General features: G+C 37.1%; 1 protein-coding gene across 12 annotated transcripts in view; it reads right to left on the reverse strand.

The window, feature by feature from the left end:
• Positions 1-21,451, reverse strand: part of OXR1 (oxidation resistance 1) — a 449,165-nt gene that overhangs the window by 116,620 nt on the left and 311,094 nt on the right. Inside the window, exon 1 of one of the 12 annotated variants that reach the window (XM_072734059.1) lies at positions 7,217-7,462. The exons of 10 other annotated variants lie outside the window; for them this stretch is intronic. In XM_072734059.1, coding sequence (XP_072590160.1) covers positions 7,217-7,235 — 19 coding nt within the window. In that variant the 5' untranslated portion in view covers positions 7,236-7,462. Of the gene's footprint in view, positions 1-7,216; positions 7,463-21,451 lie in introns of those variants that run through there. One more of the 12 variants, XM_025994847.2, reaches the window with a different exon arrangement.

Raw genomic sequence — 21,451 nt, forward strand, 5'->3', positions numbered from 1 at the left:
TCCGGATGACAGGAAGTTCATGGTGACCTTGTCAAATCAGAGAAATGATCAGTTGGAAACCTGACTTCCAGAGGAAAGAAGTGGGGAAAGAAAACACACAAGGACAAAAAACACTGAACAGACTCAGGACAAACTGCCTTTTTTTTTTTTTTTTTTTTTGCTTTGCTCTCATATTTAAAAGAAGTTGGAACTGGCCTAACATATTAAGCAAAAATAACAGTTTGGAGAAGGATACCTTGTTCTTGTCAGTACCCTGCAACTAAATCCTATGAAAAAATAGATAAAAGTATCCTGAACAGATGAAGCTGACAATTTTCCATATGATGCATTTGGATAAGTGAAGATATTCTCTTAAAAATTAAATTCAGGGCAGCCCCAGTGGCTCAGTGGTTTAGTACCGCCTTCAGCCCAGGGCATGATCCTAGAGACCCAGAATCAAGTCCCATGTCTGGCTCCCTGCGTGGAGCCTGCTTCTCCCTCTGCCTGTGTCTCTACCTCTCTCTCATTCTGTGTCTCTCATGAATAAATAAATAAAATCTTAAAAAAAAAATAAATTCAAAATGTGTGTATTTGTTGTTTAGGTAACTCGTTTGCCTATAATTTCCATTCTATAGCATATGAAATGTTATTTTAAAATATTCTCTCTTAATCTCATCCTCTATGGTACACTTATTTGTTTGCATTCCCCAACATCCTCTTTCTAAAAAAGTGTGTTTTTTTTTTAAAAGTAAGCTTTGTGCCCAGTGTGGGTCTTGAACTCATAACCCCACGATCAAGAGTCACATGTTCTACTGACTGAGCCGGCCATGCACCTCTGTCTTCACTTTTGAGACACTTAATTCCCTTCCAGTCACTATTTACATACCTGCCCTATAACTCATTCTCCAAGGCCCTGCTTTCAGCTTTCAGCAGATCTCTGTTTGGTGTTTCTTCTAAATTCCAATTCAGAATTATATATAACCCTACTATGACACTTAAAGAAGTGCATGATTATAACTGTGTATGTGTCTGTCTCTCTCATTAGATTCTATTTGTATTACCAAATATGTAGTCCCGGTGCTTGTTTACTACAAAGCAGGCATTCAGTAAGTGCTTTAATTTTATACTTTTCCATGGTGCTAATATTTTTTTTCTGTCTCTCTCATTAGATTCTATTTGTATTACCAAATATGTAGTCCCAGTGTTTGCTTACTACAAAGCATAGCAGGCATTCAGTAAATGCTTTAATTTTATACTTTCCCATGCTGCTAATATTTTTTTTTAAACATTGCCCATATGCTACTTTATTACTACTGTTTAAATGTCAACACAGGTGGGATTGGGAACATTTGTTTTTGTATTTTTCTTTTTTTTTTAAAGATTTTATTTATTCATGAGACACACACACACACAAAGAGAGAGAGAGAGAGAGAGAGAGAGAGAGAGAGGCAGAGACACAGGCAGAGGGAGAAGCAGGTTCCATGCAGGCAGCCTGACATAGGACTCGATCCCAGGTCTCCAGGATCAGGCCCTAGGCTAAAGATGGCACTAAACTGCTGAGCCACCCGGGCTGCCCCGGTTTTGTGTTTTTCAATGGTAAAAACTCATACATTCTTTTTAGAAAAAAAAAAATCCACAAGTGATGGAGTAAAGAGGCTTTTAAAGAGACTGTAGTGTTTAAGCCAGACAACTGTCAATTTTCCATTTAACTGGAAGGAACTCTACTGAAGAAAATCCCAGCAAATAGATGAATCTATATATAGTTCTATTTTTCTAATTAATTTACTTAGTCATGTGAATAAGAACTATAGAATGATATGAACACAGACTCTGGAGCTAGGGCCTTACATTTGAATTCTGGCTCTGACACTTGCTAAGCTGATTTGACCTCAGGCAAATTTCTTAATCTCTTTGTGCCTTAGCTTTCTCATTTGTAAAATGGGAGTAATAAATGTACCTAATAACACAGTGTTGATCTGAAGATATACTCAACAAATATTTATTTAGGACATATTACATACCTGGCTCTGCTCTTGATATAAGCTATCAAATATGAAAGAAAAAAAGGACAAACTCCTCCACAGAGTTTGCATTCCAGTTAGCAAGATAAACATAAATACACATCTATGTGTTAGTAATAAGAGCTAAGGAGGAAAAAAAAGGGAGGAGAAGTAGAGGGATATGAACTGTTAATGGACGGGTGAGATTTGAAATTGTAGACAGGGTGGCCAGGGAAAGTCACACTGCAAAGTCAGCTTCTGGATACAGACTAATGAAAGTGAGGGGGCCAGCAGCATCAGTGTCTAGGTGGGTCCTGCAAGGCAGAGGCAACAGTAATTGCAAAAACCTTGAGAAAGAAGCATGTCTGGTGGGTTGCAGGGACAGCAAGAAGGCTGGTGTAGTTGAAGTGGAGTGAACAAGGAGATTATAGGCACTAGGTGTGTATGTGCATGGTGCACACTTGGCTGATGCAGGGGGGTGATCAGATGGGGCTCTGTGTGCTGCAATGGCAGCTTCAGCTTCTGAAGAGAAACAGGAGCCCTTGAAGGGGTTAGGTACAGAATGATGGGTGTTTTAGCATACTGCTCCAGCTGTCTTACTGAAAGCTGACTGTCTGGGAGTGGGGCAGAAGGAGGGGGGGGGGGAAGTTGGGAGGTTTTGCAGGGGAGAACAGCAAGAGCAGAGGGAAGGAGACCAGTCAGGAGACGACACTAGTTAGACTGCAATGGTGGTCAAAAGATGATGGAGGATGGACCTAGAAGGAAGCAGTGCAGGCGCTAAGACCTGGCTGGATTCAGGATCTATGTCGAGAATACAGTCAATAGGATCTCTGGGCTGATAAGATACAAAACCAAAGAGGAAAAAGAAGAGTCTAGAATTACACCAATGTTTCTTGGCCTGAACATCTACAAAAATGGTGCTTCTATGAACTGAAATGCTAATATAGCTTCACGTATGATTCTTACCATTATGCCAAAATGTACTAACATGTTAATTAGTTAATATATTTAGAGTGACTTAATACCAAGTCACTCCTATGTAAATGTTTGCTGTTATTACTAATAATTGGGATGAGAAAAATTTTAAATCCAGTATGTTATTAATGAGAAAATGTTCATGTTACAACTTTTGGTTTTTGGAAATTAAATGTATGAAATGAAAATTTGGAAGACTCTCCATTGGCACAGACAGTATAAGAAACATAATTTTCAAGTAACAACCAAATTCTATCTTCTTCAATTCCCCTTCACCTGCAAGTGCCTCTAATACAGCACTTCTTTCTGTTTTTTTACTGTTGCCTCTTGAAAGTATCCCTATCAACAACAACAATAACACACACACATTACCTTTAAAAATGAGTCTGTGTATTATACTCATTATAGCAATGGAATTTATATTAAGCGGTATTATTATAATACCATTGAGATATCCTGTGTTTTGAAGAAACAGCAATGACATTTATTTTTTACTATTATGTTCTTAAAACTGTGAAAGCCAATACAAGTATTAGAAAATGCTAAAATGCATGCAAATATCCCAACTGGTTCAAACCTAAAGTGCTTTTGGTTTTCATGCAATAGTACCTATGTTTATCTGTGGAGTTCATTTCTCATTGGTGAGTTGTAGATGAAATTTCAAGCTAAAAATATTTGAAGCCTTTTTTTTTTTAATGGCAGGAAAAGGGTCCTGGCTATGGAAATAACTATGTGACTAATCCTATTTGGTTCACTGATTTTATATCATTTCCCCCTTATGCATATCTGGAACCAGAGTGAGACCCTTTCCACAATTACTATTACAATTTGTAGTATTTTTCCCAGTAGGCATTAGCTTATACCTACACTTTTCTTTTGATGGAGGGTAAAGCCCTATTAAAATATATGTTGATGTGCAAATTACATTTTAGTTAAAGTCTTTCTGTATAACAGGACTTGGTAACGAAATAACATGGGGGACCAACAAACAGACAACAAATCAAGGTTTGGTTGCTTTGACAAGACCAAGAGACTGAAACAAACAAATGCAGAAAGAACACTAACTGCTGGCAACCAACCCACCCACCCCCACCCTCACCCCACCCACCTCCACCACGTTTTCCTCTGAAAGTCAGGGGCATTAGGCAAAATCCTTTGTCATATAGTGATTCAAAAAGCCACTGTTAAACATACTTACGTTATGTTATTTTTTTCTGAAGCCAAAGCCTTACAGTAATTTACAGATCAATTTGTCTCTTAAGTGGAAGGAATAAAAATAGGAAAGGAATTTGGGAATCTAAGTAACCTCTTTTATTTTTAATGTCACGGAGGTGCTGTGGGCTGTGGTTCTGCTAATTCAATAAAGGAGCCTGGCACACATTCAGGACTGGGATTCAAAATAACTAGAGCTCTGATCATTGGAAGTCCTCTGGAGACAGATTTCACAGTGCTTATTGTGATCCAGTGAGTTAGGGGTCCTATCATTATTTCCAGTGATAATTAAAATGCAGAACTTATTACTCTCTAGTTTGGGGCAAACTCTTGAATTTTCCTTCTTTCATCTTCCTAACTTTCCACTTGCACATAAGTTCATCTAATAATGTTTTCATTTAATGCTGATGCTTAAATTTTATAAACAAACAGTACTTCATGGTTTTTAAAGTGCCCTCATATACATTTCATATTCAATATTTTTACTGGTTCATTTTTTTTTACAAATTGTCCCACCAATCCTATGATGAAGACATTATTCATATTATTTCTGTTCTTTGGATGGATAATTTGAAGTTCTGAGAAAAATTACCAGATCGCTAAGTACTCACAGTTTTAAGGAGCAAAATGCTAACTTGAACCTAAGCCCTTAGTCTTAAAAACTTGTATTCTTGCCATTTTGTTACAGTTAAATTTTGGTCATTAATTTAATAATAAAATTCTCTCTATTTCCCAGAGGAGTTCAATCAAGACAGTTGGTTCAAGAACAGGTAGCCTCACACTGTGAGGGAATCAGTGAGAAGGAAGTTAGTGAGGAGAGACCAAAATTGGTTATGGATAAGCCACGTAACAAAAAAAGAATACTCTTAAAATGTTTGAATGTGAAATGCCCAGCTCTCGTCTATTATACAAGTAATAGATCAATCTATATTTTTACTGCCATATTTCATCATATCTAACACAGCATGTCTTATAAGATGCACCACCAAGAGGAAAAAAAAAAGGAAAACTAAACCATAATATACCATTGATCATAAGATACTTTCAGATTTTAAAAAGCTAAAGTGTGAAAAAAAAGAAAAGGGCAGATCTTAGAATCAAAGAAATACAGTATGGTAACTATGAAAGTTCTCAAAATCAGTCATAGCACAACTTTCCCAGACAATCAATAAGCATTTATCAAGTGCCCGTGGATGGGCACAAGGAAGCAAAATACATAGAAGAAGCTTAAGTGCTACATATGAAATATTAATTACTATCCTTCAGTTTCACAATGTTGACCACTGTACAAGAAAACATACCCACTTGTGCAAAAAGATGTCTGTGTGCAAGTGTCAAGAGGGAAGGTAAAGGAAGGAGGAAGAAGAGGAGGAGAGGGAGAAGTAGCTGGGAGAGGGGAAGATGGCTTGGAGGAGAGGCAGAAGAATGGAGGAGGGGTCTAATTTTACCAGAAGCTTCCCTGAAATTCAACTGTGGTCTGAATCCTGTCTGTGCCAGATTTTGTGATTATATAAATAATAATTGCTGTCCTCTGTGTGAAATGATACTTTAAAACAATAGCAGCTTTGAAAAAAGGCTTCACACGTTTTTATAACCTCTCTAGGTTCATGACTAATACTGAAGATTTCTCCATTCTTGCATTTTTTTTAAATCGTAAAGACTGAAAACTAGACAATTTTAATATTTATCAAATTTGAATGATAGGTAATGATTAAATATTGGACAACGCTTGGAAAAGACATTTTGTTATGACTGGTTATCAACTTCCTTGATGACTTAAAAGCTTTAGAATTTCTGATTAAAATTAAAAAGTTGTTTGAGCCGAAACTAACTAATCATCTAAATATTTTACTTGGGCATTTTGCATATATCATGATTATCATCACAAAATCTGTGTGCTGAACTGGAAAGATGAAATTAGATTGTTTCTAATTAAAAACATTTCTGTTTCTGTAATGAGAATTTCATACATAAATTGCACTAAATGTGAAATAATTGCTTTTGAAATCACTCAAATAAAAAGATACTCAACCTTTTAACTGTACATTATGCTCATAAATTTATTACTAATTTGAGAGAGATAATATCCTCAACATCATTAAGCCACATGACTAAGTGGTAAACTATGTTATACATTCTGATGTCACATAGTTGCTGTGATTGAGGAAAAACTAAGCTAGTAATGGTAATTACTTCTTTTGAAAGGCAAAACTATAAATAAATAATAATGCAGAGCAATTTCATTTTTAAAAGTCAATAATGAATTCCATATGCTGCATGCCATTAAAAATCAAAGAGGTTACTTACATGCTTCAGATCTTTTTAAAACTTTATTCCTTCTATTTAAAAGTACAGGTTGATCCATCGATAATAATGTTATTTTGACTTGTTTGACCAAAATTAAAAACAAAAAAACCGAAAACCTCCTATTTCTCTCCTCATTTCTCTGGAGCCCAGAGAATTTAAAGCAATAAGATATTAAAAGAAAACAAATACATCTAAGCAAACTGTTAAGAGTATGGTTAGGAGAGACTAATGAAATGTATTATCAGTCTTTGAAATCCAAAGCGGTGGTGATAAATCTGAGCATGTGACTCCATCACTGTTACTACCTTCGCTGTGTACTATTTTTCAATTAGGGACAAGGTAAGACCCTATGGAAACCTTACTGATAATTGATTTCCTGTGAATGAATGAAGTCACTAACGACTTGTAAGTGGCCATTGGACTTGAAGACAACTCTAAATCACTATGTCTGAATCTATTTCTGGGGAGCCCCTCCTGACAGAACCACAGTCAGCAGCAGCACCTATAGCAAATCACAAAAGTATTCATGCACAGAAAGTCTTTTTTACATCCTGTATTTAGATTTAGTATTTCAACAGAGTTTACTCCCTCCAGACCTCCCCTACCAAAAACATTCCCTTTCTAGAGGCAGGAACCAGCATATCCATATAGCTTATCTGGATTTTGAAACTAGAAGATAAAGTCAGCCCTATTTGACTTTCCAAAATGACTTGTTAAAAGAAGCAGAGAGCGCTTACACATACCTTTGCGAGGGCAGAACATTTCTGAGGTCCCCCTTTCACACCTACTCAGCCAGAGATATGCTGCTTTCAGGAAGAGAGGCAGGGTTCTTGTGCTTCCCTGGGTAATACACTTCCTCTCTGGGAGAGCGCCCTCTCCCCTCACCAGGGCCTGACTCCTGGTGGTGATGTGAGAGATTCAGAAGTTTCTCTTTCTGCACACAGGAAACTGTTCCTGCCTTGTGACTGCGGACTTGCTCTTGGCTCACTGAACATTTTGGTAACAGTGCCAGCATGCTGGACATAATATGTTACTAAGTTGACCCTACAAGTCTATCAGGGAGTGAGATAAAAGAACTCGGTATCTAACTTCTGTACAGTTTCTTATCATAAAGTAAATCAATGGCATGACCACTTTTAAAAATCTTTATTATTCAGCCTTAATAGTACTGACAGGCAGTAGATTTGATAAGCTGGGTACTGACCTAGCTGGTGTTTTGTACCTTTACAGATATTTAAATGCTGCTGGCTCAATGTCCAAACCTAAGTTTGAATTTTTTTTCTCCCAGAACCTCCCACTGCATCATGATACAGTATATCTTATACTAATATTATACTATTATGGTTATTTCTTTCTGTACTTCTTCCCTATTAGCGCAAGGAGAGAGTCCACCACAACATCCATCATGGTATTGAACACTTAGTAATTGAGTAAATGGATAGGAGTCAAAATAACTCTCTCCTTCCTACATGGCCCCCTTCCACACTCCCTGTTAGCTCTATGGAAGCAGGTGGCAATCTCGATAGCCTGTTTTTCTTGGACTCCTTGCTCCTGTCCTTAAATTTGGGAATCCTGAAGAAGATTTTGGTGGATGCTTCTCTTTTATTCTCCCCTGTCATCACACTTTTATAAGATCCTCAATTCATTGAGATCTACACATATAATTCTGTATTTTATTTGGAGGTAGGAATCACAATCATAGGGTATAGAAAATGTCAACTCAGATCCGTGCAAGTCCAGGGACTACTGGATGCTGAGACAGGTGGGCTTCAGGGCCAAGCTGAGAGATATAAAGGACACTGAACACCAGGCAGAGTTAGTACGTTGTAACGAACTGACAATGGTTATAAAGAAAGCAGAGTTCATGTTGCCATCAGTGCCTAACAATGGCACTCCATATCATAGCAGTAATACCACCTTTCTGCATGCAATACAGATCTATAGCCTTTGCCAAATTCTGACAGCTCCATGATAAACTACTCATTGCCTAGTAAAGTATCTCATCAAGCCAGTGATTTTTAGAGAGAAATGTTATAAACTGGTAATATGATTCATTTTCAAATAAAAATTTACGATGTCTCATCTTTTCTATGGAGCTACTTTGTACCTTCTACAAACTCCTTATTTGGCTCCTTTAAGAATTCCAGCAGTATTCCCTACAAATGCTATTCGATAAGACAACCTATGTAAAACTTCTAGTAAAGTTCTTGGCATTCTGCTATAAGTAGGTGCTTAACAGATATTAATTTCCATTTCTTTCCTTAATGACATGGCTGGTTTAAAGTAATGCTAATGATAATAGTGCCTTACATATGTTTAATGCTTTCTGATTTACAAAGGGCTTTAATGAATATTCTCATGTTATACACTAACTGCAGTGGGAGATGCTGTGTATTCTCAAAAATTTTGTCGAATTAGCTATGTACAGAAAATTAGTGACAGACTGTTTCCTTGCAGCTTCATATGGTGCGCAAAAAGAGAGGATGGGAATGTTTTGAAGATGCACTGATGCTCATCTTCAAATAATTCAGCATATCTGCAGATTCCCAGGGAAATAAGAACAGCAGGTAAAAATTAGGAAAGGAATGGGCTCTTTTTAAAAGCAACACTTCATGTTAGAAGAAGAAGCACGCATGCGAAAACCCTGGACAAAATATAATGCATGGTTTTCAACATCTGCAGAATATGCAAAGGAGGGCTTTGACATTTTTATATCTCACATAGGTGGTAATGCTACCTATATTTGCATCGTGTTTGAATATGAACAAGAAAGCTAAAAAATATGTACACATTCATATCAAACACACTTGTGAATTGGTATATGACGAGTGTTTAAATAAGTAAATATCTACATATATATGCGCCATATCTATAGATACATATTTCCCAATAGTTTGTCATTTGCTCTCTCCTACTTGCTCTCATTAGGAATCTGATAGGAGTTAGACATGACTCACTTGTCAGCTAAGTGTAGTTCTTTCAGGTTTTGTAAGACCAAATCAATCTTTTAACTGTACTTAGACCTGTCCATTAGGCATCTGATGAACAATTTCCTGTGAGCAGTACTGGCTCTTGGGTATTGCTTTCTCTTAGCTGTCCATCATCTTTGCTATCCAGGCTGTTTAAGAGGCTCTGATTTAAAAATATTTTATTTACTTATTTTAATTTTTTATTATTTTTTAAAGATTTTATTTATTTATTCATGAGAGATACAGAGAGAAAAGCAGAGACATTGGCAGAGGGAAAAGGAGGCTCCCTGTGAGGAACCTTATGTGGGACTTGATCCCAGGACCCTGGGATCACAACTTAACCGCTGAGCCACCCAGGTACCCCTCATTTAAAAATATTTTAAATGCTACAATCAGAAATGCCACTGCTTTCACATCTCCTTTAGTTTTTATTCTAGATTCTTTTTCTAACTTAGTTTTCATTTTCCTAGTTTACTTTTCATTTATTTTCTTTATATCTGTTATTGAAGCATATAGATTAACCAATTTATGATAATGTGACTTACCTTATTTTTTGAAAGCATTTTTTTTTAAGATTTTATTTATTTATTCATGAGAGACACAGAGAGAGACAGAAAGAGGCGGAGACACAGGCAGAGGAGAAGCAGGCCCCATGCCCGACGTGGGACTCGATCTCAGATCTCCAGGATCATGCCCTGGGCTGAAGGCGGCACTAAACCGCTGAGCTACCCAGGCTGCCCTGAAAGCATTTTTAAAACTTTGTTATAGTAAGAACATTTAGCATGAGATCTGTCCTCTTAAGGAAATTTAAGTGTTCAATATATTGTCGTTGACTATGATATTGTGACTTTAGATGTCCAAGTTTGTTGGTTTATTTTTATGACATGGAGAAATCTGCTTGATTACATAATTAGAGCTTGTTCAAACTGAACTTTTGAGGATGGTAGAGAAAAGAGCCTTTGCTAAAGGAAAATGTATGATAAAAACTCTTTCCAAGCTTTGGGTAATTTTGGAATCATGTAGTCTTACTATTTATAGATGTTAATTGTTGGCAGGTAGGATTATAAAAGCACTTTCACTAATATCACATTACAATGCCAAGGATACGATCTTAACCTGAGATGTGAATTTTACTGGTAGTGTGTACCCTTTTCAAAGGTTTTGCACTCCGCAAAAGACCACGAACACTTTCCCTGGTCTAGAGAAAACATGTAGCGTCTCTAGGAGAAAAGTTACTTATCAAGTGTTTAAATATTTTTTTTTTTTTGAACAGAGATGGTGTTCTTAAATTCTGAACTGCTTATAGTACCATAGTATAACGTTGGATATATAAGGGATATTTTAAGTGTTAGACTTCAGAGAAAAGAAATACCTCACAAAATTCCTGTAAGTTTAGCATGCATAAAAGAAAGCCTATCACAGAGCATGTGACAGAACTTAATGTTGTTTCCTGAGCATCTACTAGTTTGAGGTAAGCCTGTGCTAAGCACAGTTACAGTGCTGAGTCAGCCATCTGATACACATGGCCTTTTAAGTTTTCTTCTTTCTTGTGTACATACTTTATGACTAAATAAAATAAGTCTTTTATAGTCCTGTGCTTTTTCTCTTAGGAAAAATGTCACATATTAAGCAGGGAGCACGCCTTCCATTCTATTCTTCCCTCCTGCGACATTTCTCAGCAAACTGTACCCAATAGTCAGCATACCTCCTAGCTTGTGTGGGCTACATCAGCTAAGGCAAAGGTTGCAGAGTGATGGACAGTTAAAGCTCTGGAGTTGGTCTGCCTGGGTCCTAATCTCTGTTTCTCCACTTTCCAGACATGGGTCTGATATCAATTATCAACCTCTCTGCCCCTCAGTTTTATCATCTATGAAACCAGGATTTTAATACTTCCTACCTCATAGGGCTGCTACAAGGATTAAAAGATTTAATACATACATGGTACTTAGAATAGTACAGTAATAAAGTACTCAATAAATGCTAGCTTGTTAAATTATCATTATGAAGAGAAAGCTTTTATAAAAGTATAGGTAGATATCTCATGTATTGTCTACCTTGTCAAGATAAGCCATGTTTATATAACAGTCTTTATAATGCAGAAATTTCTTAGGATGAACTCTTCAAAACAAAACCTGAATGAACAAACAAAAAAAGCAGAATCAGACCTATAAACACAGAGAACAAACATGGTGGCCAGAGGGGGTAGGGGTGGGCGATGGGCAAAATGAAGGGGTGGGGGAGCTATAGGCTTCCAGTTATGGAATGAGTAAATCACAGGGATAAAAGGCACACCATAGGGAGTATAATCAATGGTATTGTAATAGAGGTGCATAGTGACAGATGGTAGCCACAGTTGTGAACACAGCATATGTATAGAGTTGTTGAATCACTATGTTTACACCTGAATCTGTAACATCATGTGTGAGCTATACTCAACGTATAAAAAAAACCCAAAAAGACAAAAACCCAACTTTTATTTTGTTTCATATTTTTAATGTTTTTTTTCCTTAATTTTAATTCCATTATAGTTAACATACTGTTATATTATTTTCAGGTATATGATATGGTGATTTAATAATTCTACATATTACTTAGTGCTCACCATATTAAATGTAGTCTTAATCCCACCACCTATTTCACCACCTCCCCACTCACCTCTCCTCTAGTAACCAACAGTTTATTCTCTATTTTTCTTTTTTACTTGTAGCAAAAATTACTACCAAACTTCACTCATTTAGGCCAGAGACCCTTGTGGTGTTAGTGAAGGCACGCAGCACACTGCCTACACTTGTGAGTTTATCGGCCAGCCAAGTTCATTCTTTATAAAAGAATTGGTTTTTTGGTTTGTCTCTTTTTTCTTTTGTTTGTTTGTTCTTAAATTCTACATATGAATAAGATCATATGGTATTAGTCATTCTTTATTTTATTTAGCATAATATCTTCTAGATCCATCCATGTTGTTGCAAATGACAAAGTTTCATCCTCTTTTATGGTTAAGTAGTGTTCCACATCTTTACACATTCATCTATCGATAGGCACTTGGGTTGTTTCCATAATTCGGCTATTGTAAGTAATGCTGCAGGAAACACAGGGGTGCATGTACCTTTTCAAATTAGTATTTTTGCATTCTAAAAAAAGCTTTTCTTAACATCTGATTCATAAAATTCTAAATTATTAAGAGAAGAGATACAGAAAGGAAATAAAAGAAAAAGTGCCGATGATAGTGACAAATGAGTTTTAGGCTTGATTTCAAGATCCTATATTAAAAGTCTCTAGAAGAAAATTAATGGTTATACACCTAACAAGCTATGTAGTACAGCTGCTAGACATATAACAGGTGTTCAAGGAGTATCTGTGGAAAACCTTGACTGAATGAATATGTATACACTTTATTCTGGTTTCTAAAACATATTCATAATAATCCATTTTTTTGTTATTTTGATTTAATTATTGATTTAATCCAAGTTGGAGTGTCATGAAAGTTGTCTAGAGGAATGTCATAAGTTGATATTTAAAGGAAGAATAAATCAAGCAAATAGAATTATATGTTCAACAAGTAGTTGTAAGCAGGGGAAAAGGAAACTAACTGTTCAAGGCAGAGAGACTAATGTGGGCAAAGGCCTGGCAGCTAGAGAAAGCTTTAGCTAAAAGTCCAGTGTCATGGTGAGGGAGAAGGCAAGGTAAATTGGGGCAAAGAGAGAGGAGAGACATAGGTGAAAGAATTAAACAAGGGACGCCTGGGTTGGCTCAGCAGTTGAGCGTCTGTCTGCCTTTGGCTCAGAGCGTGATCCCTGTCCTGGGGTCGAGTCCCACATCGGGCTCCCTGTGAGGAGCCTGCATTGCTTCTACCTCTGTCTGTGTCTCTGCCTCTCTCTCTGTGTCTCTCATGAATAAATAAAATTAAAAAAAAAAAGAATTAAACAAGAAATGGCACCTTCATGTGTCTTATAAATTATACTGAAGATTTGGATTTTAATGTGAGGGCAATAGGGAGACACTTTTTTTTTTTTTAAAGATTTTATTTATTTGACAGAGAGAGAGAGAGAGCGCGAGAGCACAAGAGCAGGGGGAGCAGCAGGCAGAGGGAGAAGAAGGAGGCTCCCTGCTGAGCAGACAGCCTGACATGGGGCTCAGTCCCAGGACACTAGGATCATGACCTGAGCCAAAGGCAGATGCTTTACCTATTGAGCCACCCACGTGCCCTGATATGTAGGCTTTTAAGCAGAGCATTGAGAGATGTGAACTTTATTTTTATTTATTTATTTATTTATTTATTTATTTGAGATGTGAACTTTAGAAATTATCTGCAATACAGGAGGTAGATTGGAGGGGGACACATCCTGAATGCAAAAGACCATCTGAGAGGTGATGATTATAATCCACTGTGATTTATGAATCACAGCAGTGAGGACTGAAAGAGATAGATCAGTTGAAGAGACTTTATAGGGTAGAACAGAGTAGGATTCTTGAGTGACTGTAGCTGTCTTGGTGGGGGGAGATGTGGTAGGGGAGGTAGAGGCAAGAATCTAGTTTGGTGTCAGAGAATAATAAAGGTACCGAGGTAAAGGCAGACCTTATAAAACCAATTGTGGAAAGGCTGATTTTGAAAAATCTGTGGAATATCCTAATGGATATGTTTAGTAAACAGCCGAATTTATAGGTATATTGTTAATTATCTTTTTGGTTGGATATTTAGATTCAAACATCATTTGCTCAGAGATGTGAAATAATATTGCTTAGGATAAATGTATTTTTATTATTCTTTAACTAGATTCAAACACTCTTCTTAATATTTTATTCCATTTCTTTCATATTTGTGTTTTCTTTCTATGATAGATGTATATACATCTATCTATACATAATGTGTATATTTGCTGAACCATCTGAGGGTAGGTTACCTGCCTAATGGCTCTTTGTCCCTAAATATTTATGTATATTTCCTATGAATATAGATGTTTTTTACATAACCAGAGATGTTTTTAACTTCAGTCAATTTCACATTGACATAATACTTTTATATTATCTATTGTCTGCGTTCCAATTTTGATTACTGACCCAATAATTACTCCACACTGCATTTTTAATTCTCAAGTAAAGATCAATCTCTTCTGCTATGTTTAGCTTTCACAACTATACAAAAATCTAAGAATCACATTCAGTAGTTGATTTTGTTTGTATTTTCCTACCTATAAAAGAAATAGTAAGGTTTGAAAACCTTATATTATTTATATTACTGAAGTCCATTTCTTACAACTTTTTAAATTCTATGGTTCCATCATCAAAAAAGGAAAAAGTCACCATGTGAGTAAAAAGAGTTTTCCAAACTGACCTCCTCTGTAGGGTACTTGCTTTGATACTTTTTAAAATAAGCAATAAAGCTTTTTAATGTCTCAGACAACATTCTTCCTATTACTAAGATCACCTAGTTTGAATTGTATTATTATTATTTTTTCTTTTCAGGAAAGTAACCAATCAAAAAAGGATGAAGAGCAGTGGTGGAAGGGGGGGACATCTGTTCATTGAAGTATCGTTTATGATTAAGGTCACCTTTAGGAAGTATCGAAATTTAGCTAGAGCTTATTCACGAGGTTGTCAGTAAGAGTTCAGAGTAGGACAACATAAACCATCAGCATTCCAAACCTAACAGGACCAGAGTGGCACAATAGGAGGCTTTATTTATAGGAATCCTTTGCACCCACTTACAAAGTTGCTAAACTGGTTTGTTTCCTTTGTGGGTGTTTTGGTAAAAGAAGAAAAGCATGCTTTGGCTTGTCACTGAGAGTTGATCTCTAATGGAAAGGGAACAGATGTATCAGTATTACTTAACTCTACAAGTGCCCTAATTCAACATCGGTAAAAGCTACCCATACATGGACAGATAACTTCTCACAACACCCTTCTTCCTTTTCAGATACAAGAAACCTGGATTAATCTGCAAGCCATATCAAAGGCAGAGGTTTGATAAGTCCTAGATCTTTGATTAAAAAAATAATAATCCATCTTGCTGTCCGTAGCAGTCCACAGAAACCACCACCAAGATAACCAAACTATGATATGTTTGTCATTAGGCTACTGGAAGATCTGCCACTAAAATACATGAACACCAGCAAGGCTTCATAAAACAGATGCCTTAAAAACAAAGTCAAATGCAGGACTCCAGGGTAGTGGTAGAACTAGGGGCTTTGGAATCAGATACATCTGAGTTTGAATTCTCTCTGTCACTTATTGTGTCGCGTTGGGCTGAGTTATACAAAGCTCTCTACTTTCCAACCGGCTTGCTAATAAAAAAAGGAGAAATAACACCTACCTGGACAGGGCATTAAATTAGGATTAAATGAAGTAATACATGTAAAATGTCTAAACCAATGGCTGCCAAATGGCAGGTGCTTAAAAATAATTCCCTGAGCCCCACAGTTTGCTGACAAGGATGAACTTAACACAAAGCAGGATTGATTTAAGGCCAAAGGTATGGAAAAGAGGGACCTGAAGCTTCCTGGGGGTGGTGGCACAAGCCAGCAAAGGAAGGAAAGCATGGAACAATTAGGAGGCTCTGCTGGTAGTCCCAACAAGGGCATAGGCAGTTTAAACTTGGATGGCACTTGGGAGGGTGGGAAGGAGTACAAGGAGGCAGGTGACTCCCGCTGTTCCCGTGTGCGTGCCAGAGAGAGTAGTGCTGTCCTAGTACACCACAGGGATGAAGATGTTTTGAGTCAAAAATGGTCACTTGACACACAGAACATTAAGGAGGAGTTTCCCGGTTTAAGCTGGACATACAGGGTGCTGTAAGTGTGTCAAAAAGATTAGCACTGAAGTTCTACTTTGGGGGACTTGGCTATGTATAGGTGAGTTGATATCAGAGCAGAAAGTCTCCTTAAGAAAGAAGTACAGGGAGACAATAGGAAAACTGCAGACCATGTGTATTTAGGTTGGAGTAACAACTCTGATTTTTATTTTACAGCTTTAAAGGCAGAATGCCAAAACTACTGTTTGTAAAAGGTCCTGAAATGCAGTGTGGGAGGGCTTTGTGCTTATCTGGTTTCTGGGACATGGTCTGTTGGCAGGCTCTTTAACAACAAAAACCATTCAGAGAGGGTTTCTTCTTCTTTGTGGGGGTTAAGAAGAGCAAAAACTACCACATTCCCTATGTGTTTACTTAGTGGCAGGTACTCTGGTGTGGTAGGCAGAACAAATAACCCCTAAAAGTGTCCTTGTCCTACTCCCTGGAAGCTGTGAACATGTGATCTTACTTACATGACAAAGAGGAATTAAGGTTGCAGATGGAATTAAGGTCGCTAATTAGTTGGCCTTGAGATAGGAAATTATCCTGATGGGACCAGTGTAATTACAGGGGTTCTCATAAGTAGAGAAGGGAGACTGGAGAGCCTGTGGCTGAGTGATGCGATCTGAGAAAGACTTGACTGGCCACTGAAAGCTCTGAAGATAGCAGGGGACCTCTCTAACCTCGAAAAGTCAAGAAAAATGGATCCTTCTCTAGAATCTCCAGAAAGAAAAGTGGCCCTACCCACATACTGACATTAGCCTTGTGAGATGCATTTTGGATTTCAGACTACCAGAACTATAAGATAATAAATTTCTGTTGTTTTAAGCCACTCAATTTTTGGTAATTTGTTACAACTGTAATAGAAAATCAATGCATCTGCTAAATACTTTAAATGCCACATCTGAGGCAGGACCCATTATTATTCCCATTTTACAATAAAATAAAAAATGGAGGCTTAGAGAAGTCATACTCTGGTGTGATATCAAAGCCCATGCTCTTAACCACTATGTTCTCACCTTCCAAATTCTTCCAAAAGATCTAGAGTAGCCTCAAGTTATCATCTTCCTTCCTTCAAGGAAGTTCCTCAATATAGCTCTACTCATTCGAAGATACTTATATGGTAATGGGACAAGAATGGATTAAAATCACACCTAGTAAAAACAATATGAGTTATTTTCTGGTTAGGATGACTAATTACTTTGTAGTGGTTGCTTTCAATCAGGAAATTAAAAAGGGCCTTATCACAAATAACTAACTTTCATTCCTCAAAGCTTAGTGTGCATGTCATTTCAATCTAAATGAGAAGTAGGGGATATGGACAAGGTTCTTAGCAAGCTCTTGTTCACAACATTAAATCCCAGGACTTTCTGTCCTGGGCTCCTCCCTGCAGAAGGTGGTTGGCTTAATTACAGCAGGCTATTAGGTAAGCCTGGGCTAAGTCTTATTGGAGAAGTAAAAACATCTGACCTGTACAAATAGACCTCAGATAGAAACCAGATCAGTAGTGCTGAAAGCCAGCCATACCTTACCCTTGTGTTTTCATTTCTGTAGTTTTAATTTTGATAAATACTTTAAAAAAATTTAGCTTTCAAATGTAAAATATTACAGAGTTCATTGCTTTATGAATTGTACAGTAAACTCTTCTAAAAGCATGCCTTCCCTGAGAAAATCTTTTCCTCACACCCTTTCAGCACAAAGGAATGATTTTACCCTGATGCAAATTAAAAGTCCCAGGATCTCACCTTCATCAACTTGGAAGATTTCAAGAAATCTAAGCCAAAGAGAGGATTTTGTAGTATCTGACCTTTTAACTGATTGTAAACTGATGTGGCTTTCTATGCAGATGACATCCATGACTTGTGTAAAGAGACGTATGAATCATATACATACACATGTCCACAGGCCACACAAACATGCTCACGTGCTTTTGCACATACAAAAGCAGCTTAAATAATTTTTGAAACACTTCCTTCCTGGTATATAATCTTTAGGCATATTACATAAACTTTTTGAGAGCCACTCTGAGAACAAGAAAAACTTACATAACAATTATCAAATACTAAGCCATGTTATTACAAATAGCTGTACAAGCATTTCTTAATCGGCTGTGTGCTGGAAAGGCAATAGGCAGTTTTATTCAGTAAAACTCTTCCTCTTTTCTCTTCGTCCCTGGCTTAAAATCATGTACTACAACACTTTAGTAAGGCAAATGAGTTTTGTTCTGCTTAAATTTCTGCATCTGTCCACAGAAAACAAATGGATGAATTCAAAAGCAGTGATTTCTAATGCTGCAAGTTTAATAAGAACAATACTCATAGAATTTCACAGAAAGACAAAAAAGTTTTGTACTCTTTCTCCTTTACTAGCCATGCCTTGTCCTCATATAGCCATATTTTGCAGTTCTTGGCTATTAGCAGCCTATGTTTTTCATATGACCAGGTAATAGATGATGATGGAACACAGCAAACCTTACAGGAAGATGATAAATTTGGAAAGGGAAGCACGTGTATAGGCATCAGGGATTTTGGCTCTAAAACAATTTGTTGCATAAAGCTTAGATAAGCCTTTTAAATTAAATTTAGTAAGATCCATTCCTGTTCTACCATTTATTTTAGCAATATAATTAACCAAACTAATCAGATCAAATATTAATCAGCACCATCAATAACTCAGAATAATTGTATTCTATTTGGAATGATCAATGATAATGTCACCATATGGAGTATCAGCTTACATAAGAGGGATTTTTTAAAAATGATTTATTCATTCATTCTAGAGAGAAAGAGAGAGAAAGGTGTGCAGGAATGGGGGGAGGGGCAAAGGGAGAGAATCTTCAGACAGACCCCCTCTGCTGAGCACAGAGCCAGACATGGGAGTCCATCTCAGGATCCTAAGATCGGGACCTGAACAGAATCCAAGAGTTGGACACTGAACTCACTGAGCCACCCAGGTGCCCCGATAAGGGCAATTAAATCAACAAGGAAGCACTAAGAAACATGTATCGCCAAATTTATGATTGAAAAAAATCATTAAGTCATCCATACACATGATACACATGGCTTTGTGTATATACCACATGCAGAGATGTGCTTAAGAACATAAAAGTATGTTTCAAGGAAGAACAAAAGGAAGGTCTATATGCAGATATTTGTACACTCAAACCACATTGCCTTTAAGATAGCTATGAAACCTTATTGGGGAATGGGATATGGATAGGAAATGACACAGGGTTTCAGTTTGCTTGTTGGTATACTCTACTTTTTAATTCTCTTATTCAGATTAAGTTCTACAATTTTAGTAGACTTATTTATTGTGAGGTTTAGGTGACAGTAATGGAAGCACATTCTATACTTTATAGAGTCTGAATAAGTTCAAGGTGATATGATTTCACTGCAGCTACAAATGGTGGGCATGTCTAGGGATGTCACCCAAGTCTACATTTTCCCAATCCCCAAAAAGGTGCCTAGGTTGGCATAGGGATCTTTTTTTTTTTTTTTAAGATTTTATTTATTCATGAAAGACACACACACACAGAGAAGAACAGACACAGGCAGAGGGAGAAGCAGGCTCCATGTAGGGAGCCTGACATGGGACTCAATCCTGGGTCTCCAGGATCACACCCTGGGCTAAAGGCTGCGCTAAACCACCAGGGCTGCCCTGGCATAGGGATCTTAATGAGCCTTTCCTTGAGCTGACGGTAGGATGAGCACTCACCTGACACCTGACCCATAGGGAGACACTCTGGCAATCACAACTAAGAGATGAATTTTGAAGATCAAAGACTATGTAGAGTTACAGCTTTACTGAAGTCATAGCAATAGAAGCCATGTGCAAACTAATGGTTAAGGAAAGAAACTAGTCTACAGATGAGAATGGAAAAGACGGGCAGAGAAGACTGAAAATGAAAGACCTTGTGGAAGCAGGGAGAGAAAGACAATCTTGATTCCTGACTTTCAAGGACCAAGTCCTATCTCCATGAAGCCTGGACTGTGGGTGTTGCTGCCCAGTTATTATCCTCTCTATCTTTTTTTGAATATTATTGGGTCAGTTTTAATTTCTTGTGAATTCAGCTTTGACGTGATAGAAAACTACCACTTAAACAGAATGAAACATGCTGCTGGAAAATTTGTATATTTTTTTCATTTGACCTTACTAAAGTTCTGAAAAAAAAAAAAAAAACCACTCCCAATTTATAGGCAATAAGAGGAAAAAGGAAGGTTTTATTCAGCATTGTAGAGCTTTGTCCAACTCTGAGATTTTCAACTCAGGATTGTCTATCTCCATCACACCACACAACCGTGACCATTACATTCATCACCATTAGTTTCTTCTCTGTAGCTAACAAGGCTCTTCCACAACCATAAATGCTCATTTGCCTGTAATAACTGGAACCATGCCCAGAATTCCCCTAGGGTGGTGCCATGTCCTTACTCCTAACACAATGAAGCCAAAGCTGCCAACAGAGGTCTTAGCCCTCACCCAAGTTCTATAAATTGGATGGCACTGCATACAGGGGTTGAGGGCATGTAAGGGTAATGGCATGTAATGGGTAAGTGGATCTTCCTGAAAGTATGGGTCATTTCAAAGAATTATAGGCAAAAAATTTCCAACTAATCTTTACATACACTAAGACCACGTTTGTGCCTGGAACATAACAGGAATTCAAATATCTAGAATGTGATGGTTAATTTTATGTGTCAACTTGGATAGGTGATATACCCAATTGTTTACTCAAATAGCAATTGTGATGTTGCTATGAAGATAATTTTTATGTTATAAACATTTAAATCTATTGAGTGTTGAGCAAATCGAATTACCCTCCATTAATGTGGATAGGTTTTAGCCAATCAATTTAAGGTCTTAAAAGACAAGACTGAGATTTTCTGAAGAAAGAGTAATTTGGGCTCAAGACAGAAACCTTTCCAGTTTGCCTGGGCTGCCCTGCAGATTTAAGACTAAAGACGGCAATATCAATTCTAATCTGAATTTCTAGCCTGCCAGCTTGCCCAGTGGATTTCTGGTATGCCAGCTCCCACATTACAAGAGCCAATTTTTTAAAATAAATATCTTCAGACAGAGAGATAGATGGATAGAATATATATATTTTTATGTATTAATATATTTTATGTGTATATATTTTATACATATATATTACATGCACATATATAAAACATGTATAATAAACAGAAGTACTATATAATATTTTATATAAATTTCCTATGGTTCTG

This window comes from Vulpes vulpes, chromosome 13, assembly GCF_048418805.1.
Source record: "Vulpes vulpes isolate BD-2025 chromosome 13, VulVul3, whole genome shotgun sequence".
Lineage (NCBI taxonomy): Eukaryota > Metazoa > Chordata > Mammalia > Carnivora > Canidae > Vulpes > Vulpes vulpes.